Raw genomic sequence first — 21,095 nt, forward strand, 5'->3', positions numbered from 1 at the left:
GGGGGGGGGGGGGAATGACTCTTGCTTAGCCCCTGAAGCACAAGTATACAGTGTTAACCTGTGTATATATTTACTCAGCATTTAATTGTACATCAACATGAAGGCATGCTATTACTACATCATGTGGAAAAAGTGTCACGTGTGAAGATGCACTATTGTCAAACGGCAAGAGAATCCATTTATTTAATGAGACCTTTCACTTTTCTCAAATATTATATTGACTGACTTGTGCCGAGTTATATGACGGCAGGTAAATGGGAAAGTAAGGGAAAGGCAGGGAAGTACAGCTCTTTTCCTTAGTCTTTCTCTCTTATAAATGGGCAGCTCCAAAGCCATGGCCACCACCTATGGCTGACCAGAACCCTTCCCTCCTGCTGACCTTTCCTGTCACCTTCCTAGAGGGCTCTTTGAATTCTTTTAAGCCCAAGGTATGGGGAGCAGGTGGAACAGCTAAAATAGGCTGGCCTTCTGGGTGGCTGGAATTCTCTGGGTTGTGTGACCTTTATTGTCATGCCCAACAGAGAGTTTGTGAAGAATTGAGGCTGGAGAGATGAGGAAGGTTTCACCCAAGCAGTTAATGGAGGGAACAAAGTCTAAGATGTCTATATAGTTGATGGAACTTGAGAAAAAGTTAATCTTAGACAAACTTTCTGGATCAAAGGAAATCCTAGGAGTTTGGATAGGAAAAGGCAGGCATTAGCATTACAGGTAAAATTACCTTATATTTCAGAGTCAACATAATTCAAATAATATTGAGCTTACACAAAATAGTCATAATTTAAACAACCTTCTAAAATGAAAAAAATCAAGACAGGATTCAGTCATATGTATTTTTCTTAATGTTGTCATTATGATTGTTTTCCCTTTGTACTTTCTAATTATACGCATTTACATACATCCAGTTTGGTTTGGTTTGCTAAAGAACAAAACAAAACAATAAACTCAGAAGCAAAGCAAGTTCCATTTTTTCCCCCACTTTTAGACATCACATCTAGAACTGCAGGGGTCGAAAAGACAGAATGGATCATATTGTTCTCTATCAGAGGAAGGCAGAATTTCTGAATGTTCCTCTTAAAAAAACAAAATTTGCCTTGCTAACTGTAATGAGCATAGATGGAAATAGACCTTTTATGAGAAGAGACAGAGAGAGATAAAGGGACAGGAAGGAGAAGAAAAAGAAAAGCACTACATATAGGTAGTCATTGCTTAGGGACTGTTTGAAGTTACAATGAACAAAAAAAGGTACTTACCTGGATATGAGGTTCTCAATACCTGCCCCCCATGGACATGTGATTGTATTTGGGGGGCGCACTCAGCAACTCATTTACAGCTGTTTGCAGTATCCTGTGGTCACATGACCTCATTTTATGTTTTTTTTTGCCAGAAACTGGTATTTACTTCCAGTTTCTGGCAAAAAAAATGTCTCTTCTAATAACAGCTTTACTTAATGACTGTGGCATTTGCTAAATGATCACTACACGACAGGATGACCTGCTTAACAACTAGCACCACTTACAACCATTCTGGTAGGGGGGAAAAGGCCTCCTTACTGAGCAAAGAGGTTCTGTTTAAGCTGCTATTTGAATTCTGGGGCAAGCAATGAATTTACCTTTGTGACTACGACCTTGTCTAGCTTGCTCTGTAGTCTGAGATTCATATCATTAGAAAAGGTCCACAACCACAATTGTATAAATAGCACCCTGAGAAAAGGTTAGTCTTGGCTTCCTCTTTGATGTGAGCTTAATTTTTTTAAAACCTGCATTCAACACGTGCAGGTGTAAAATCTGAAGAATAAGGCAATCATGATAGACCAAGAAAGAGAACTGTGCTTGTTCCTTCTACTAAACCCACTATTAAACTGTTAGAAATTACCAATAATTACTTACCCAAGGGGCAATATGTTTCACAGAAATATCAAAAGAATTAGAAAAAAGAACCGATAGATACCAATTTACACATCTTTCTTTACCTAGAATCTTACTGATGCTTGAATTGTGCATGTCTGGGAAAGCTTGCAAAATTTTACGTCTTTCATCCTTGGCCCACACCATAAAAGCATTCATGGGGCGCTTTATGTGGTTGTTGTTCCTGGACTCAGGAAAATGCCGTGAGCCTGCCAAGAAAGGACCAAAGAACAATTCATTAAACTGACCAGACTGTGGAAGTTTGTGAATTCTGGAAATTGCAAATGGGGGGGTCATACATGGTAGATTTGTCACATCTGCTGTATACAAAAGCTGTATACAAAAATTTAGAGAAGTCATGAGGTTTTGGCACCATTAAAAAAACCCTAATTCAGCTATTCAACTAAAGTTTTCATTTATTAAAGGAAGCTTGGTTAGATTTTCTCTTCAAAATTCAACATTGGTGAAATTTGTGGAAAAAAAGAAGAAATGTCATTACCATCGCCTTCACATGTTAGTAGAGACTCATCCAGTCTCTGAAGAGATGACTCATCCATCTGTTCTTTTCCAGGTGAAGAATCCAAATTGGTATGATCCTGAAAATACAGGGTTTTCTGCATCTTACCAAGGTAAGCAACATTAAAAGTTACTACAGGTAGTCCTTGACTTATAATCATTCATTAATGACTGTTCAAAGTTACAATGGCACAGAAAAAAGTGACTTATGACTGTTTTTCATACTTAACAACCACAGCAGCATCTCCATGGTTGTGTGATCAAAATTCAGATACTTGGCAACTGGCTCATATTTATGACAGTTGCTGTGTCCCGGGATCATGTGAACACTTTTTACAACCGTCTGACAAGCAAAGTCAATGGGGAAACCAGATTCACTTAACAACCAAGTTACTAATTTAACAACTGCAGTGATTCACTTAACAAATGTGACAAGAAAAGTCGTAAAATGGGGCAAAACTCACTTGTCTCACTTAGCAACAGAAATATTGGGCTAAACTGTTGTAAGTTGAGGACTGCTTGTACCTATGGCATATTTCCAGAAGCAATTAACCTGCCTTAAACCTAGATTTTTAAAATAAATTATTTTGCCATATGTTAAATTATCAAAGGAGAATGGCCTTATATAATCTCCTAAAATAGGACCTGTATAGTCCAAATCTGCTGAACAGGAAACTATAAAAGAAAGACTACAGGTAACATTATCTGAACAAAAGAATCTTGGAAACAAAGTATTTTATATTTTTTTCTGTTTATAGAACAAATAGTTTCAGCAAGAAAAAGGAACAATTCAGCTAACATGCTGAACAGCTTTTGTAAATAATACTTTAAAGACATGAGTCGAAGGAATAAAATGACTTTTGAATAGCTTTATGGACTATTGTAATAGAACAAGTATTTTATGTACTTTAAGTTTAGACTTAAAATGTTGGAATATGGAGTTCTCATGTATTAGTTTCTATTTTATTATGTGCTAATCTTAAACCTCTCCTATTTTCACTCTCAGTATATAATTATTGTACTATCACTGAAAGCTCTTCCCTTAGTCATTCAATTTATCAGGTAGTGGTAATAGCAAAGGAAAAAGCTTCTCCTACAACTTTCAGTGGGCCTTACATGAGGAACACAGACCTCTGGAAAATAAAGTTAACAATTTCAAAAGACACTTCAGCCCACGATACTGTTGTTTCTATCAGAAATGTTTGAGGAATTAAAACAAACAAACAGAATATAGTCTTGCCAGTTCACCAAATAACTTCCAGGGTTGGTTATATTCTACAATGGATCAGGGATGTGGTGAATCAGAATTGGAAAGCTTATAAATTTTATCCAATTATTAAATTGTCTGAAATGCTACCCTAATATAAACTATGTCCAATTAGCTCATTTTTTAGAACATTCTGAACTGAATCTTTTGAAGGTTCATTCATTACTATTCACATCACAGACAATGGCTCTCAAAAACCCAAATACCAGTTTGTTTGTTTTTAAATTGATGGACTGCTTTCATTAGACTCTGATATCTTTCGTTCTTCAAAATTCTAATCTTTATTCAAGGCTTTGTGTCAAAGAGGGTATTCTTTCCTTTTAAGACCAAAATCAATATCACTTACCTTAATGTATGGATGATTTGGAGAACCATCTAGAGCTCTGCTTTGGTTGTGCAGAAGTTGCTGAGCATCTTGTATTGCTTTAGTTATAGCATCTCCCTCTCCAAGGAATCCTGATATTTAAAAAAACAACAACTGGTGATCAACTGATATCTTCATGACTATCACCAGTGCAAACTACTAACACAAGGAAATAACACTGGGGCTACCACATCTAGGCTGAAAAAATCCAGACAACCACTAGATAGCATTAAAAGGCTACAGGAAATCCCTGAGTTTGCCACCATTTGCTGACATCACCCAGAATTTTATAGCCTGGATACAATAGCTCTATCCTGCATTTTCCACAAGCATGCCTTAACTACAGCAATTTTTTTCCCTTTATATAGCTTCAGGTTAGTTTTCTTTTAGAATCAGTGATGATTACTTTTTTTTCCTTATCAGAAAAAGAAACATTTATGGTGCAATCCTGTGATTCCGAGGAAGATGATACACGGGGTCTTATGTGAACTTCCACTTACATTACTGGCATGTAACATCTGCAAGGAGGTTTTTCCTGAATGTCAGAGGTGATGTAGACTACTGTGGCTACTGGCAGTGGTCCATTGTTAGAAAATAGAAGGACACAGAATTCCAGCCCTGAAACTTTTGTAACTGACTGTATTCCTTCTGGAGATGACATGAGATTGTCAACACAAAAAAGATTTCAATTCTAATTAACAAAAGCCTGGAAGGCTCAAGAATTATGACTTTCTTTCTTCCACATGCCCAAAATTGCTGTGCTTGTTATCTTATGCCTTCAGCAATCATGAAACAGCAGAATAGGCATCTCCAACAACAACAACAAATATACTACAATGTCTCTACAATTTCTGCACATTAAACTTCAGACTGGATTTATGCTTCTCTTCAAGACTGCAATAAACTTAGGTTCTCATTTGGAGTGATTAGAGTATTCTATGTATCTGTTAACTTCATATTAACTCTTGGAGCCTTGAACTTTATAATTTGCATATGTTTCAAAATCATGGATAACACATTGGATATATTGATTTGGATATATGAGGAGTCCTGCAACATGAAAGATCCTTGGTTCATCTACATCAAATCTGTCTCTCCTGATTGGTAGAAATTCTCCAAGTTTTCACAGACATATTTGGAGATGTTGAGGACTGAATATTTTGCATGGGCAATGCATGCATTTTCCTCTGAATTGCAGTTTCTCTTCCCCCTTCAGTACTGGTAAATCCACATGATAAAATCCCCAAAGGATTCTTGAGGAAAGCCGTATTCATCCCTTCATGAATCTAGGGATGTCAAGAATTCTTCCCCAAAGAAAAATCAAGAGCGTAAGCTAATAAAAAAGCAAAGGTATTTTGTAACAAGTTTGCAATTACAAGTCATTCAAAGAAGCATTTCCCTATCAGCTCTGAATCAGAGGAACAGACCTACCCAAAGGGAGGCTGGGAGGGCTGGTCTGCAACTCCCGAGAAACACCACTGAGGGACTGACTGCTACTAATCTTTAAACTAGGTGTGCTGGAGGCATTGTGGGGTTCAGAGCCTTTAGACTTTGCTGTTAAGTTCAGTGGCTGTGAAGATTCCTGAAAACAAAATAGAGAAGGAGGATAGAAACATTTTCTACAAGATTTGGAGATCTAAGGAAAAAGGCAATTAAGAGGTTTTACCTGGATTTGTAGGTGGCCTGAGCTTGCAGGTCTCTTCAGTGCTGAAGGAGGTGGACTATGAATCAGCTGCATAGGATATTCCACTGTAGATTGTAAAGAAAGAGAAGAGGTGGAGATTGTGTACAATGTTAAACTTAAACTGAGATCCTTCTTATGTCACCATTGAATCAAGAGGGAATCTACTGTAAGTTCAGTGAAACTCAACCTGGAATTAAGTAAAGGGGCGAAATTTCTGCATCTGTCCCCAAATATGTAAAACCATGTCCCCTTTGTACATTACAGCAATGGGTTTGGGGACAACTGTCATCAATGTATTAAAGTAGTGAACTGTTCTTAGTTCTATGGGCCCAGACTATTAGAATGAGAGGGATTTAATGTAGCGATAGCTAACTTTTAATACTAGATTAAAAAGGATCCAAATGCAACTACCAAGACCAGGTATAACCAAATATAACTCAGCTTTATTATAGATATATTGTATGTTATGGTGAAATACAATAAAAACAATACAATAATATTATATCTCATATGGTGAGAGCTAGTTTGGTGTAGTGGTTTAAGGTATCAGGCTAGAAACTGGGAAGTTGTGAGTTCTAGTCTGCCTTAGGCATAAGGCCCAAGGTTGACCTTGGGCTAGTCACTTTCTCTCAACCCTAGGAAGAAAGTAATGATAAACCATTTCTGAAAAACCTTGCCAAGAAACCTTGTCCAGGCAGTTTTGTGAGAACTGGACACAACTGAACAATGGGCAAAAAGGAAAAACAACAGGACAGTATCAAAATTCATTATTGTACACTATTTCAAGTTATAACAACAAAATAGGAAGTCTTATTTTATACTGATTTTATGTAATTCTACATAAAATAACACACACTAATGAAAGGGAAGACCTGCTGATTTCTTCAATCTAGGTGGAACTCTATTGTTGTATGGTGTAATAACATACAACAAAGCCTGCAACAGATTCTTATACCCAATTGAACCAAGGCAGGATTATCTTGAGTTTCTTTTTCATGACATGTTTCCTCTCAGTATAAAGTTGCTACATACTTAATGGTCTTTGCATTTCTTCTTCAACATTATCTCCTTATTACTCTATGCTTTCTATTCTGTCAGTGAGAATTGTGCTATTCCCACAAAGAGCTTATATAAAAGGAATACAAAGCACTTGGAAACATTTGTGTTAACGGGCTACCATAGTGTTATGGATGCCCCTATAGAAGGAGTAGTAGAGAAAAGTACAGGACAATGTTTCTTTTATGCCTGCTACACGGTGGCAGAGTATTTCACTGAACAGTGTATTCTTCAATTTACCCTTGAGAACTGCTGAAATGAGGATGTTAAACCTGCATGGTTGAACATTTGGCAATACTTTAGGAAAGGAAGCTGTTTGAAACAATCATGCTGGTTCTGTATTATGTAACCAAACTCCAGCTATTACATTTGCAGACTGACTACCTTGATTTTCCTACAAATCCATGTTAATAAACCTTTTAGAAGAAAAGCCCATTTTGCAGTATTTTTCTATCTTTTATTTCCAAGACACATGAAAGGGGCCTATCAATGTTAAAGAGTAAGGTTTGTGTAGGGGAAAAAACAGTTTTAACCATTAAAAACAGCATTCTGACTCCATTTTTACTAACAGAAACATTAAGGAATTGATTCAACATAGTTCATGTGTCTGATGGTTTTCAATGGCTACAATTAATAGAGGATGCCCTCTTCCCATTCCAGGTCCACTGTATAAAAGCCTTGGGAAATCCGTATCACATTAATCAGAATTCCACTTTTCTTGGCTTTTCATACCTGGCTTACATGGAATTGGCTGGATAGGAAGTGCCATCTGAGACTCTGGAGTGACAGGAAGAGGGTGGTGGTTGGGAGGAAAGGCTGGAATCATGACATAGGGCATGTTGACCTGCTGAAAAGAGTAAGGGAAGTGGTGGACACAGAAATAGATATAGGACATATGAAACTGTAACAATGCTATTTGTCCAAACAGCCATTTTTCATATCCACTAGACTAGAGGCAGTAACAGAGAGATGTATATCACTTTCTTACTTCATATCCATATCGCAGTATCAAATATTAGGTACTTAATGCAAATATCCAGACAAGGAAGTGCAAAGCTTTTATTATTCATATCACAGTGGAAGAAATACTGAAGTTTCTTATCAACTTGAAAAACATTTTCAGTATGTATTTCTTTGCTAAAAGTGGCAACTAGCCAGAAAGGATGGGTGGGAATATAAATTGAAGGAGGACAGGATTGGCCCTTTACTCCCATACCAAGGCCTCAAGTCCAATCACATTTAGTCTGAATCAAATCCTAATGATTTCACTGGCACCTGCTTCACAGTAAGGCACTGTGGATCTCAACCTCTTACATTTTGAAAAGCTGCATTAATGCATCATTATCAAGATAACAATTGCTTCTATGTTAATTTCTGTACATCTAAGGATAAATAATCTACATGTAGCACTATTACCCTTGTCTTGGCACTTCCAATTTTTAAGTGAATGCCTTCAATTAAGCCACACTTAAGTCCCATTTCCCAAAGAAAATATATAACATTGTACCTGGATCTGCTGCTGCAGCAAGTTGATCTTGTGTTGTTGCTGGATAAGTTGTTGTTGTTGCTTGGCAATCTACAAGTAGGAAAGATGAGGTGGAACCAAGACCCATGCTAACTGAACTACAAACCTTAGGGCCACTTGGGCACAATGCTCATTTCTACAAAATAAAGGGAAGGCCACAATTTATGTGGCAAAACAAGAACAGCTCATGTAAGCAGAACTTGATTGCACGGATGCAAGTGGTAACAAGTATTGTTTAGAAAAGCAAGACACCAGGTACTAAAAACTTCAGGTGAAGTTTCCCATTCAGATTTCTCATCTCTTTCTCCATCATTATTACACAGAATTCCAGTGATGAAATTACCTTACTGAATAGCTTTAAGAAGATGAATAAGCACATATTTGACTTATTAGCACACAGCATACAAGTTATTGGAGTGAGGTGAAGTAAAACATGTGAAGATTATAATTACATCACAGTTGAGCTTGAACATACCAGCAGTAAATAACTTTAAAGGAAGTTTGATGTCTCAGGCAGCATATTAACCTCCTCCTAAAGCTTAGGCTTTGTGGATTTATTTAAAATTATGCCTTGCTTTCATCTGTTAAGAGAAGTTGTAACTGGAGCAACAGCCCTATCCATTCACATCACCATCATTTCTTCACAATAAGACAGTTTAATTTACTATATATCCCTGCAGTTTTCACTCTGAATATGTGTATTTGGAATTTTATAATATCCTATTTATGTAGACTCTACAGCCGGTTGCTTATTATCATACTACAATACACCTAGTTGGTAATTTTTATGTCTTTTATCTTTTGCAGCCAGAGGCTATGCTTTATTTAATGGGAGGGAAAGTAGCCTTCAAGAGCTGCAGAGAAGGTGGGACATTAGCTTTCAGCCCTTGATTTTTTGGAGTTGTGGGGTGGGAAATTGAGTAAAGCGGGAATATTAAATTAGAAAAGATTCCTGTTTTATATTGTGGAAAAAATCATACCATAAAATTATGATTTGCTACTAAAATGAACAATATTATCTGAGAAGATTCTAAGGTCCACAGAAATGGCCACGGACTAACCATCCCTGAAATAAATATTTGTTCTCTTTCTAAACTGTTTGCCTTTTCAGGCTGATTTGAGTTAGATAAAGACCTATTAACTCATTCAGCTCTATAAATCCTATATCATTTGAAGTTCAAGTGCCAATCAGGAAACCTTCTAAAGACAAAAATCTCAAAGGCTAAGAAGGATAAATATAGCTACAAAGTAGTGCTTCACTACCTACCTGTTCTTGCTGTTGCCTGGCCAGCTCCATCTGTTGCTGCTGCTTCTCAAACAGCATAGCCGCCATGTTCTTTTGCTCTGAATGGGCTGTCAGCAGCTGGTCCCTCAGGATGGACAGCTGGTTAATCATGACCAGCAGTTGTAATTCTTTCTCTGCCAAGCTTTCTTGGGTTCCTGGAGCAAGCAAAAGAAGTAGAGAAGAGATTAACAAGAAGGAGGGAAATAGTGAAATTTCATTCTGAAACATTAAGGTTGTCCTCTTAGAGGGTATCCTGCAAGTATCAAAAAAATCTAGGGAATTTCCTTGGTAGAACAAAGGAAAACAGGGGAGACCTATTTCGCAAGCTATAGGTGTGACATAAAAAAATCATGCAACATGCACTTTACATTTGGAAATCCAGATCCTGGCGAGCATAAAGAAAGAGGTGCTTCTGTAGATATAAGATGGTGCAGTTCTACAGTATCCAAAGCAGTTTATTTTTTAGTTTTTATTGACAGATAATTGTACTCAAAGATTCACAGAATTGTACATGAATTTGTTAAAAAAATAATTTCTCACATGATTGGGACCAATGTGGTTATATCAGTAGTTCAGCCTTTCTCATCATGGTGCCTGGCAGATACATTGGAGTACAACTCCTACATTCTAACTAGCATGATGGATCAGAATGTGGGGATATGCCTGGAAAGTTGGGAAAGGCTGTATTGTCTCATAGTGGAAAACCACTTTTTTATTGAATTATTTTTTAACCTTTAAAATAAGGCAAAATACTGTGAATTCTGATGGTATAAATTTAAAAATGTATTGGCTTTGAATTTAGCTTAAATGAAGTAGAATAGAGGGGCTTTCAATTCTAATTGGGCTAGTTTTGTCTGTTCTGGGCATTAATACAATTCAGCTAAACCCCTTGCTCACCTTTTACCTCTTTGGATTCCATAGGACTTTTCCCCAGAAGTCTCTCTTTCCATTCACTGGACAGTAACTTCTCAATGGTCGGCATCACTGTTGCAAGAAAATACGACAGGTTTGCAATTGAGAAATATAACTGTTTATTGAGTATCATAATGCATAATAATAGAAATGAAGACTAGGTTGGCTGGTGGTAGATAATATTACAAGGACAGACCAAGATAATCAAAGAAATTGGTGACTTTAATTAAGCATCTGATTAACTTAATTAAGCATCTGAATGCAAAAACTAAGATGGAACATTCATTCCCCTGACTCTTGTAAATCTAATGTTATTTAATTTTTCAATGTAGCTATTTTCATAAACAGCAACCAAGAATCCACTCCAAGAAGGAAAAATTATAAAGGAGCTGCATTTCTCTATGGCAAGCTAATTGTCTGCCTAAAATGTAACACTATCCATCCTATTTATACAATGTTGCTTAATTTTGCAACTGGAGGATTTTAACTGGTGATATCATGGGCCAGTGTTGCAATAGTTAATTTTAAAATGTCATTGCCCATGGTGAAGTCCTTATAGCCTCACTTACAAAAGAAAACTCCAAAATGCAAAGAACTGTGCTGACCCAAAAGTGTATATATGTCTATATTAGGGTAAAGCAAAAAACTCCTTTTAAATTTACAGCTGACAGAATAAAGAAAGAGCTGGCAAAAGACAGTGAGGAAATGCTGAAGAAATTTGGATTCCCATCCTGAGATCATTCGCACAAAACATATAGTGGTGGGATGAGGTGAAGTGGGGAAAGAAGACTGCTTGAGAAAGTGGAACATGAGCTGTGTCCAGTTTTAATAGTTTTCTTCAGCACCAGGAGCAGACCTTTTGAATCACAGTAGGAATTAATTGACTATTCAAGATCCAGCCACCCCCAACATACTTTGCATTATAACAGGAATTGCTCACAACAATATATTCTTCTTGGGAATGTCTCCCTGCTCCCCCTCTTATTATAAGGATTGCAGCAAAATTCAGAGGGACTAGGGAAGCCCATGATTGTTGCCAGATGATGTCATTGTCTTTATAAATAAAAAAGACATTTCATTCTCACCCCTCCCACCAGCCCAGCTCCACAACACTGCCAGAGCCTGAATATCACGGGTTCCATGATCTCAAAGCAAGTACTCTACTACACAATTATGCCTCTTCTTCCCAGCAACTAAAAGAAGAAAAGCCCAAAAGAAAGCCATCTGTAAATGGATGTGTGTGCATCTTGGTCTGCATGTGTGTGGGAGAAATATCAGGTTTGTAGAATGTCCTTCCTACCTTCTCTTAGATTTTTATTGAAATCCAATTTTTCCTGGTTGCCAACTGCAGTCTCGAGCACAGGGTTCCTGGAATCTGATGCCTTGTCCACTGGAGGTTCAGATTCCTGAAAGATAGTGAGCCACTGTCAATCACCAGCACCCTGCAGGAAATTAAAAAGGGAAGGATAACAGATATGCTTATCTTCACAGTCTTACTTTCAAGCAGGGTTTGTCCAAACAATCTCTGGAGTGTAGCAAAGGAGCTGCAGACCTGACTGGTGATTTAGAGAGCTGATTTAACAGATGAGGAAATCTCTGAGGTTTCCCTCTTTCTCTCTCCCTTCACCCTTTCTCCCCCAAAGTGTTTCACTTCCCAAGTTAAAAGTGACTGGGTCCCTTGGGAGTGGCAAGGTATGCTTCATGTACACATGCCTGAGAGAATGTGGCCCACCTGTGGGAGAATTAGGGAATCAACAAAGTCACCCAGGGGCAAGGGTGATTTACTGGGGCTGTTGGAGCCAGGTGTTGTGCAAGGAGCCTCGCCCTGGGTCAACTTGTAGTGGCTCTCGTTCTTCTCTTCTGTTTTAACAGTGCAGTTCACCATATTCCCAGCTCCATTAAGCTCCAGCTGAGGAGAGACAAGGCTCCTCATGGACATCCTGGATGACAAGGAAAACAAAATATAAAAGGTTATGAAAATGAGCAGGAAAAGAAGGGCCACGAACTTCACTCACATTAGAGAAAGACCAGTGTTCCAAATGTGAAACCAAGCATAACAAGGTTTCAGGCAAACTCAGAAATAATCAGATGGCTATTACTTCCATTGACACATGCCGTTATCTTCAGAACAGGACCCCAGTTTGCACTGAGCATGAATATGCTAACCTATAGATTTCCTTACTAATTAAATCTATCTTCTGTCTTACCTCCATCATTCCTCTAACTTATCTCCAAAGCACAAGAAATTGGTAATTTGGAATTAGAAAGAAGGACTGGCCCAGGATCATCCAATGAGCTTTCATGGCTGAGGGTGCATTTAAATCTGGGTTTCCCCAGTTCTAGTCCAATGTATTTACCAATACCCAATGCAAGCTCTTACACCATACTTGCTACACATGTTGAAATTATAATTATAATTTTAAAGAATATAAGAGAGCCTTTCATTATTGGGAAGTTTGTAACCAAATAGCCTGTGTTCTTATATAGCAGTGTTTCTCAACCTTGACAATTTTAAGGCATGTGGACTTCAACTCCCAGAATTCCACAGCCAGCATTGCTGGCTGTGGAATTCTGGGAGTTGAAGTCCACATGCCTTAAAATTGTCAAGGTTGAGAAACACTGTTATATAGGATACTATCCAGACACTTAACGTTTGGGTTCATTTAGAGAGCCTCAAATATGCGGTTTCCCATTTATATTTCAACCAGATTCTGTTTTGTTCTGGAGAAAGACTTATGCTTTATGAAAAACCACATCTTCATAACAGCCATCTTATGACTAGTCCAACTTCTTATGATAGCCATTTGGAAGATGAGCTCATGACAATTTCTAAATGTTTTTTCTAAATACAAAAATATTGGGGAATCCTGCCTTAGAAGATTACATTGACTGATTTACCAAAAACAAAGTCAGAATTTGATGAGTCAATTATTAAATCAGGTGCAAAGTTAAATACCCCATACATATTTTATGCTGAGCAACAGACATACAATATTTTTCCTGCACAAAGGGAAGAAAATCTTGCTCTGTACCCCTCAGAAGCAAAGCACTATTGTGCAGCCACACAATAATTTTCCAGTTCTAGAAAGACAAAATACCAGAAGCACAAAGGTTTAGGGGCAAAAGCAGCCATCATAACTGGCCAAGTGCCACCATCATTGCCACTTGGAGTTCTGGAAAAGCACAGGGCAGTAATTACATAACAAACAAAGCCTGTCTCAAGCTGTGAATTAATCAAACTGCTGAAAATAAAACCTTCCTCTCAGGAACTTCAGACAAAAGAAATGAAAACAACAGGGCTGGCTGGGTAATGAAAAGCCAGCACACTGAATGGGGGACAAAAGGAAGTTGAACAATAGGGTGTTGGACAAAAGCAATAAAGTAAAGGGAAGTGTGACAGCTGAACAATGAGGCACTGTGCACGCCAGAGTTTCTGATCTTAGCAGGCTTTTTTATCTCAGTTCCCTGCCCTTCTATGAACAAATCATTGTGCTTTTCAGGCTATTGGGTTTCCTTTACCATTTGCTTTTTGGCTCCTGCAGCCATTCCGGTTAGAACCCTATGCTTTTCCATTTTCAGTCCTGTATGCCCCTATCCATGCTGCAGTCCACCATAGACCAAACAGATTCATCTTATGAAGACAAAAGGCATCCATGTGTTAGGGAGGCACACTGATAAGTGACAGTAACTCACACACCCCCCCCACCCCCAACATACATCCAATAAGGCATGCCAGCTGATTACTATAGCCTTTAGCTCTCTCTTGCTCTCTTTCTCTGGATAACAACAATATAGGTCTTTTTGCCTGTGGCATGATACTGTCAAAGGAGAGAATCTTGGTCTCTGTTTTATCTTGTGCTCAGAAGACATGGCTAAGAGGATCCAAACATGCTTCAACCAGAGGTTTTTTGTTTGTTTGTTCGTTTGTTGTTTTAACTGATAGGTATTCTGAAGGTTTAGACAGCACATCCAAATTCAAGCAGCCAAATAATACAAGGAATTTTTATATGGCTTCTATGCTGATTCCACAACTAAATAATACTGAATATGTAGTTACAGTATTTTTTGTGAAGCATTTTGTTTGTTTTTATCTATGTCCATATGCACACTTCCCATATATAAATCTTTGTGTACAATGGAGTTTACTTCAAGTTATGCGGGGACTGAACCTGTACATGCATAATAGGACATAAACATAAAAGGAAAAAATGATTAGAGAAGCTTAAAGAACAAAAGCAATGTAGTCTGTTTATGGTCATGGTAGAAACAAGGATGTTGTGCAAGAACAGAAAGGTATGGGAAGATGTCACATGCACCTTTCTTTATTATTGTCAGAAGTAAGTCTTCATTCTGGTTCATCCAAGCCGGGAATAAATAAGCAACATGGCGACTGCTTTGGGAAGATGGTTACAGTTTATTGAAGAAGCAGAAAGATGGTTCTTCAGGAAAGAGCAGAGGAGAGAGAAGGGCTGAGCACATGGGCCAAGGGTTTTTATACCCTCTCTAGCTTTTTGTTTGGAATAGTTTCCTCTTCCTGTGGCATGAACTTTGAACTGAGTCTGAGTGCTTTTCTAGGCCTTAGTATCTGTGGTTCAGTCCTATTATGTCCCAAAAGTCATCTCCTGCTTCCCTGGGGCTGAGCTAATGACTCTTAAGAGTTTCTTTGTCTTCTTGAGTTTCCTGGCTCCAACCTTCCTGATGGTTTTACATCTGTATTTGTATAGGGCTGGCTCTTGCTTGGGGCAGAGAAATAGATTTGGGGCCAGGTTTGGTTTCTGCTTTTCAAAAAATGCTTTTAAAAATCCTTTTGGTGAAAAATATATTTTCCTGCCCTTTTAATATTTCCTTCTTTGGGCTAACTTCCCTCATTATAAAGGAGTAGATGCAACACATCCATCTGAAGAACCACTAGTAATGGAGGAATCAGCCATCTAGGCAATCCCATTGATGGATAACACTGGAGGAGAGATTAAGTATTCGAGTTCATAATCACTGCAGGAGAACTAATAAGAAATTTTGTGACAAAATATATTCTATATATAATCAGCAAATCTGTTGTTGCCTTAAGTTAGCTATTAAAAAAAAACTTGAGAAAAGTATCTCAAGTCCTTGCCATAGGATTTACTGCAGTATGGGCTTTTTCCCTTCCAGCACACAATGTTTTGAAGTGAAATATCAATAAAAGTGAAGTATACAAAGAATGATTACTCACAGAAACATGTTACTTAAGAAATATAACATTTACAGGTTTATAAAGCTAAGCAGGAGCACCTGTTAACTACAAGGTAAGTCCAAAAGGAATCAAGTTTATGTGCATATAGCACATATGTTTCTAGTACAATATGCATAGTATCATGGAAGTTATATTGTAATCCAATATATCTGGAAAGTGACAAGTTGAGAAAAGTTGAAGCAAGGAGCATTATCATCTTTTCTTGGCCTTATGTGTATGGCAAAGTAGATGCTTTGTCATGCATGGAATTTTAGTTGGATCCCAATGTTTTTTTTTCATTACAATAAAAAGAACAATTTTAAATTGCATCTACAGGTAGACTAGCAAGTCAAATGCCTGGCTAAATATATTTCAATAAATATATTAATATTTATTGCTTAATATATTTTGTAATATATTTTAATAAATTTAATAAATATATTAAATTTAATATATTTAATAAATAAATTAAGCAAAATATAATAAAAATACAGAAAATGGATTACCAAGAAACGAGGATATAACTGATACAAGTTTACAAAAGTTAAACTCTTTCATCATATCCGGAGATATTTAAACAGATAGGGCAAAATTCAACTCAGAGACACTGAGAAAAAGGAGCTATATATTTGCAGGATTTGACTGAAATGATAGAAACATATTGGTAAAGACTTGTGCACCTATATATTATTCCTGTTAGGCAATAACAGCTGATGGACATCTTTATGACCCCTGCCCTCTTTTTTTAAAGGTTGCTTTATGTTTAATCTTGATTTGGTTTAAATAAAGCAGCGGTTCTCAACCTATGGGTCGCGACCCCATTTGGGGTCGATCGACCATTTCACGGGGGCCGCCAAGCAAGGCTGTCCACCATTTTTTTTTCCTTTTTTCCGGCGGGTGCCTTAGTTCCCTTGGGCTGAGCCAGCTGGTGGTCGGCCTGCTCCGTCTCTGCCGCTTGCCAGCTACGCCTCGGCCGGCGCAGGGGGCGGGCAGGGAAAGTCCTCGACTTACAACCAGTTGGGTAGTCCTTGACTTACAACTGGTTTAGTCCTCAATGTACAACCGGTTTAGTCCTCGACTTTTGACCGGTTGGGGGTCGCGGCATTAAAAAGGTTGAGAACCACTGAAATAAAGGATCCCTTTGAATAGAGCTCCCACCTCCAGCCCATTACGAGAGATTTCAATGATTCTGTATGTCAAGGCAAGGGTCTGTTAACAAGGGGTCCTAGCTACATTTGCAAGCATCCTGTATTCCTTGCTTTGACACCTCAATGTTGCATGCAATGGGAACAAAAATGAGCTTCAGGAGATGCACCTTTCTCTTTCCAGATGCAAGAAATGTTGGCAGGGCAGACTGCTCCACACTGCAGTAAATTGTACATGCAGAGCCTCAGGCCACCTTTCTCAAGTTATCATACCATTCGTCTTACAGAACAGCTCAAACGGTTTGCAGAAGGTCAGCATGAGAGAAATGTAAAAAGGATCTTCAGGGCACCCTGTCCTGCAAAGATACAATGAGTAGAGATGAAAATGAATTGAACATAAAGAAGCTTGTGCTTTCGTCCCAGTCCTTATTACTTCAGAAACCCTATTGAATGCATAACCCCATTATGCCAAGGGGGAAAGAAAGCCATATTCTTGTTTGCAGGTCTTGCTCGCTCGCTCACTGGTATGTAGCCATGTAAGGGGACTGCATTGTCATCCAGACAATAGGGGAATCAAGAACAATCAGCTGGTGGTGAGCTGAAAATGTATTCATTTTAAAAGAGCACACAAAAGGAAAGTTTCAATCCTCCAGTAGGTCAGATTTCTATTGTACTTAACATTTGTACCACTGGAAGTTTACTCTTAAAATGGGCTTGCTGCTTTAATAGGTGTGTGTTTGAAAGGAGACTCATTGTATTTTTATTACATGGTTTGCTGAACAAAAATACAGCCAGTTATACTTGTTACAAGGCTTGTTCCAGCAATAGGTCCATTCCCTATTCTAATAGTATCAGGTAGTTATCACAAAAGCCACGGGTGGGGGAAGAATTGCTCAGAACAGCAAACAATGGGAATGGGGACAATTGGCCTGGCACATGGAAAATGTCTTCCTGTAATAGGCTTTTTTTTAATGTTTCTTTTTCTTCCACTGAAAGGGGGGGGGGAGCAGAGCTCAAAGTCTTCTAATGTACCAGACAAAGGGAAAGGATGTAGCTAAAGCTGAGACTTTTCTTAACAAGATTAAAACAGAATTTGACACTTGTGTGGATAATGAAACAAGCCAAGCAGTAAAGTATTCAAGACAGCAATACAACAGGTTTTTTTATGTTATTAAATAGTTGACATTTGTTTAGCTTTGATATGGAAAAGATTTCTATGATATGCAATCTTTTTTTCGTCTTGACAAAAATGCTATATTATTGCAATAATTTTTACTTCACAAACTGGATGCTGAGAGTTAAACAGTAAATTCATGGGTACATCATACGAAGCCCTAAAACACAATTTAAAAATCACACAACATGCTTAGCCAAAACTAATATACATTATAGTTCAATGTAAAATGTGAACCTAGCTAATTACTTTCTAGATAGAACACATGAAGCTGCTTGTACTAAGTGGGACTATTGGTCCATGTAGATCCAGCTATGTTTTGTTTTTTCCTTTTTTTAAAAAAATACTTTTTTACCTTAACCACAACAATTTTCACATCAATGCTTCCAGAAGAGGACCCTATCAGTTCTGCGCAAGAACCTTGAAATTGGGGTGTAAAGATCCAAACCTTGCACAAATTTTTACAAATTATGCGTGAGGAGTCTCAGAGATAGGTGACTTCTACTACTCCATCCTCAATTAAACCAAGATTTAATTCCAAGTAACCTACCTCCAACTCTATAAAATAATTCTTAATTTATACAGAAAAAATAAACTGTTCCCAATAACAATAATCACCACAAATTATTTATTATTTTCACCTTTCAGGGAAACAATCCTGCCAAAGTGGTTTACTAGCAGCATGAACTTTTGTAATATATATATTTTCCCATGCATTAGTTGGTATTAATGGCCCTATAGGGGTTGGACTGAGAGAGGGAGAAAAAGTCTAGTTTTTCTTATCTTTTTTTTTTATATACTTGCCAAATAACTCTGAGTGAGTGTGAGAACTTTATGAAGAAGAATTATATTTCAGCAGTACAGTCATATCTATATGTTAAAGTCACTTTATATCAATTAAGGCCACATTCAATGTGGTTAATTTTGCTTGCATTTTGGCAATGAGAACTTCAAATTATCAAAGACCTAATCACTCTGATGTGGTAGTGACAGAATGCAACTGAATACTATTGCCGATACATTATAAACATTCTTGAGCTAACTCTGATTCTAATGAGGTACTTAATTCTAAGAAATACAACATCAATCGATTGTTTAGTTGGGGTTCTGGATTGAACTAGAATGGCAGACATTTTACTGCTGCTTGGCAACAATCCTACACAAAAGAAATCCACCTATGTTTCACTGAAAGAGTATAGTAATGACTGCATCAGCCTCACAACTTAATACCTAGCATTATTTCTTACAGTGGAATTTTTCTTCTCAAAGAAGCTTGCCCTCGGAGGCAAATTTGCATATCTAGTTAGAATAATCATTGAAGGCTGAGTCAGATTATTTATTAACCCAAAACTGGAATATCTGAATGGTGTCAGACTCTCTCAACAGTGGCTTTGCAACTTTTCTACTCCTCCACTGTTATTTCTTTGTGGCATACATCCTGCTATTCTCACTCTTGCATTGCCACCCTTCCTGGCCAAAGCCTGACTATCTCTTCTATTTATTGTGCAAGGGTGATTCCAGTGCCAGCAGCAAAAATATCCACCCTAGAACTGGCACCATGTGAAAATCTCAAGATCTGAAATCAGGAAATAACATCTTCTGTGATAAGGTGAAACTTCCAACTAGCTGTACATGAGCTCTAAACAAAATAAGATGATTTGGCATGAAAATATTCTGTTCCCATTTGTATGAAATCTCTCACTGATATAAATGGACAATGAGAGCCAAGAAAACAAAAATTGCTTAATTTAACTGTGGTATGTAGATAGTAGATTCAGGTACTGTCAGTTTTGTTATTTGGAAAAACAATTATTTCTAATTTACAAATAAAAATTAATTAGTTTGATTCATCCATGCAAACTCATAAATGATGAGGAACTGTTAAACCACACATACTCATATTTAGAAGCAATGAAAAATGATTTACTTAGAGGAGCAACCAAATTCAAAATATTACAAGTTTTTTTTTAAAAAAACATACAAGAAATCAAGAGCAAGAGGAAGCAATCATTAGAATAGAATAGAATAGAATAGAATGAGTTGGAAGGGACCTTGTAGATCATCTAGTCAAACCCCCTGCCTAAGCAGAAGACCCTGCATCATTTCTGACAGATGGCAGTCCAGTTTCTTCTTGAAAGCTTCCAGTGATGAAGCTCCCACAACTTCTGAAGGCAAACTGTTCCATTGGCTGATTGTTCTCACTGTTAGAAAATTTCTCCTTATTTCTAGGTTGAATCTCTCCTTGATCAGTTTCCATCCGTTATTCCTTGTCTGGCCTTCAGGTGCTTTGGAAAACAGGTTGATCCCCTCCTCTCTGTGGCAGTCCCTCAAATAGGTTACAGTAGACAAAAGGCTTAATTAGTATATCTACCCCAGCAAGTGGATTAGCATACTAATTCTAACTATTTTAAGACAGAAAAATAATAAAATAAAAGAATATAATATTTACCAAATTTCAAGTAAAAGGTGATGTTTCAAAAAAAAAAAAAGAAATGGAATAGCTATGCAGTTAGATGCTGATAAAAAGAAGAGTGTGGTGGGGTTAAAAGAAGAGAAACAGAGAAAGCCAGCAAAAAAAATCATAATTACCTACTTGAAAAAGAAGATCTACAAAGGACTTATTTTTTAGGTTGCTAATAGTGAGTTAAAGCCATACACCCTTGTAGGCTCTTATCTAAAATTTTGATTTTATAACCCAAATTTATTAAAGCATAAAGTGAGATAAAATAACAACAAATCTTGTTCATCAATTGAATTATTGTAGACCCAAAATCACATACTCCAGATAGGAAAACCAACAAAAGCTTAAGCTGTAACCAGTGAACTACAAATTGGATAAAACTTTTTTTTTTTAAAGCCAACAATCAAATGCGCCACTGAATCTTGACAAACCCTGGACAAGGCCTGTGTCAGCTCCACCAGCTCTTTGCTATTCCTTCCATTACCACTGTAAAAATGTCGTGCTACTAAGTTCTGAGTTAGTATACCATCTTAAACCAATACCCTTTTGAATCAATCAGGTATTACTTTAAGGGATAAAACCCTTGAGTT

The 21,095-nt window shown here is 37.5% G+C and overlaps 1 protein-coding gene across 1 annotated transcript in view; it reads right to left on the reverse strand.

The window, feature by feature from the left end:
* The window catches only part of SOX13 (SRY-box 13), a 15,933-nt gene extending 3,481 nt beyond the window's left edge, over positions 1-12,452 (reverse strand). The window contains exons 1-11 of the mRNA XM_015832171.1: positions 12,246-12,452; positions 11,814-11,919; positions 10,499-10,585; positions 9,584-9,756; positions 8,299-8,367; positions 7,524-7,638; positions 5,718-5,800; positions 5,483-5,633; positions 4,034-4,143; positions 2,404-2,500; positions 1,970-2,113 (exon numbers count right to left, since the gene is read on the reverse strand). Of these exons, the coding sequence (XP_015687657.1) occupies positions 1,970-2,113; positions 2,404-2,500; positions 4,034-4,143; positions 5,483-5,633; positions 5,718-5,800; positions 7,524-7,638; positions 8,299-8,367; positions 9,584-9,756; positions 10,499-10,585; positions 11,814-11,919; positions 12,246-12,452 (1,342 nt within the window). The remainder of the gene's footprint in view (positions 1-1,969; positions 2,114-2,403; positions 2,501-4,033; positions 4,144-5,482; positions 5,634-5,717; positions 5,801-7,523; positions 7,639-8,298; positions 8,368-9,583; positions 9,757-10,498; positions 10,586-11,813; positions 11,920-12,245) is intronic.
* Positions 12,453-21,095: the final 8,643 nt, after the last annotated feature.

The sequence above is a fragment of the Protobothrops mucrosquamatus genome, unplaced genomic scaffold, assembly GCF_001527695.2.
Source record: "Protobothrops mucrosquamatus isolate PMUCROS unplaced genomic scaffold, P.Mucros_1.0 scaffold_310, whole genome shotgun sequence".
Taxonomy (NCBI): domain Eukaryota; kingdom Metazoa; phylum Chordata; class Lepidosauria; order Squamata; family Viperidae; genus Protobothrops; species Protobothrops mucrosquamatus.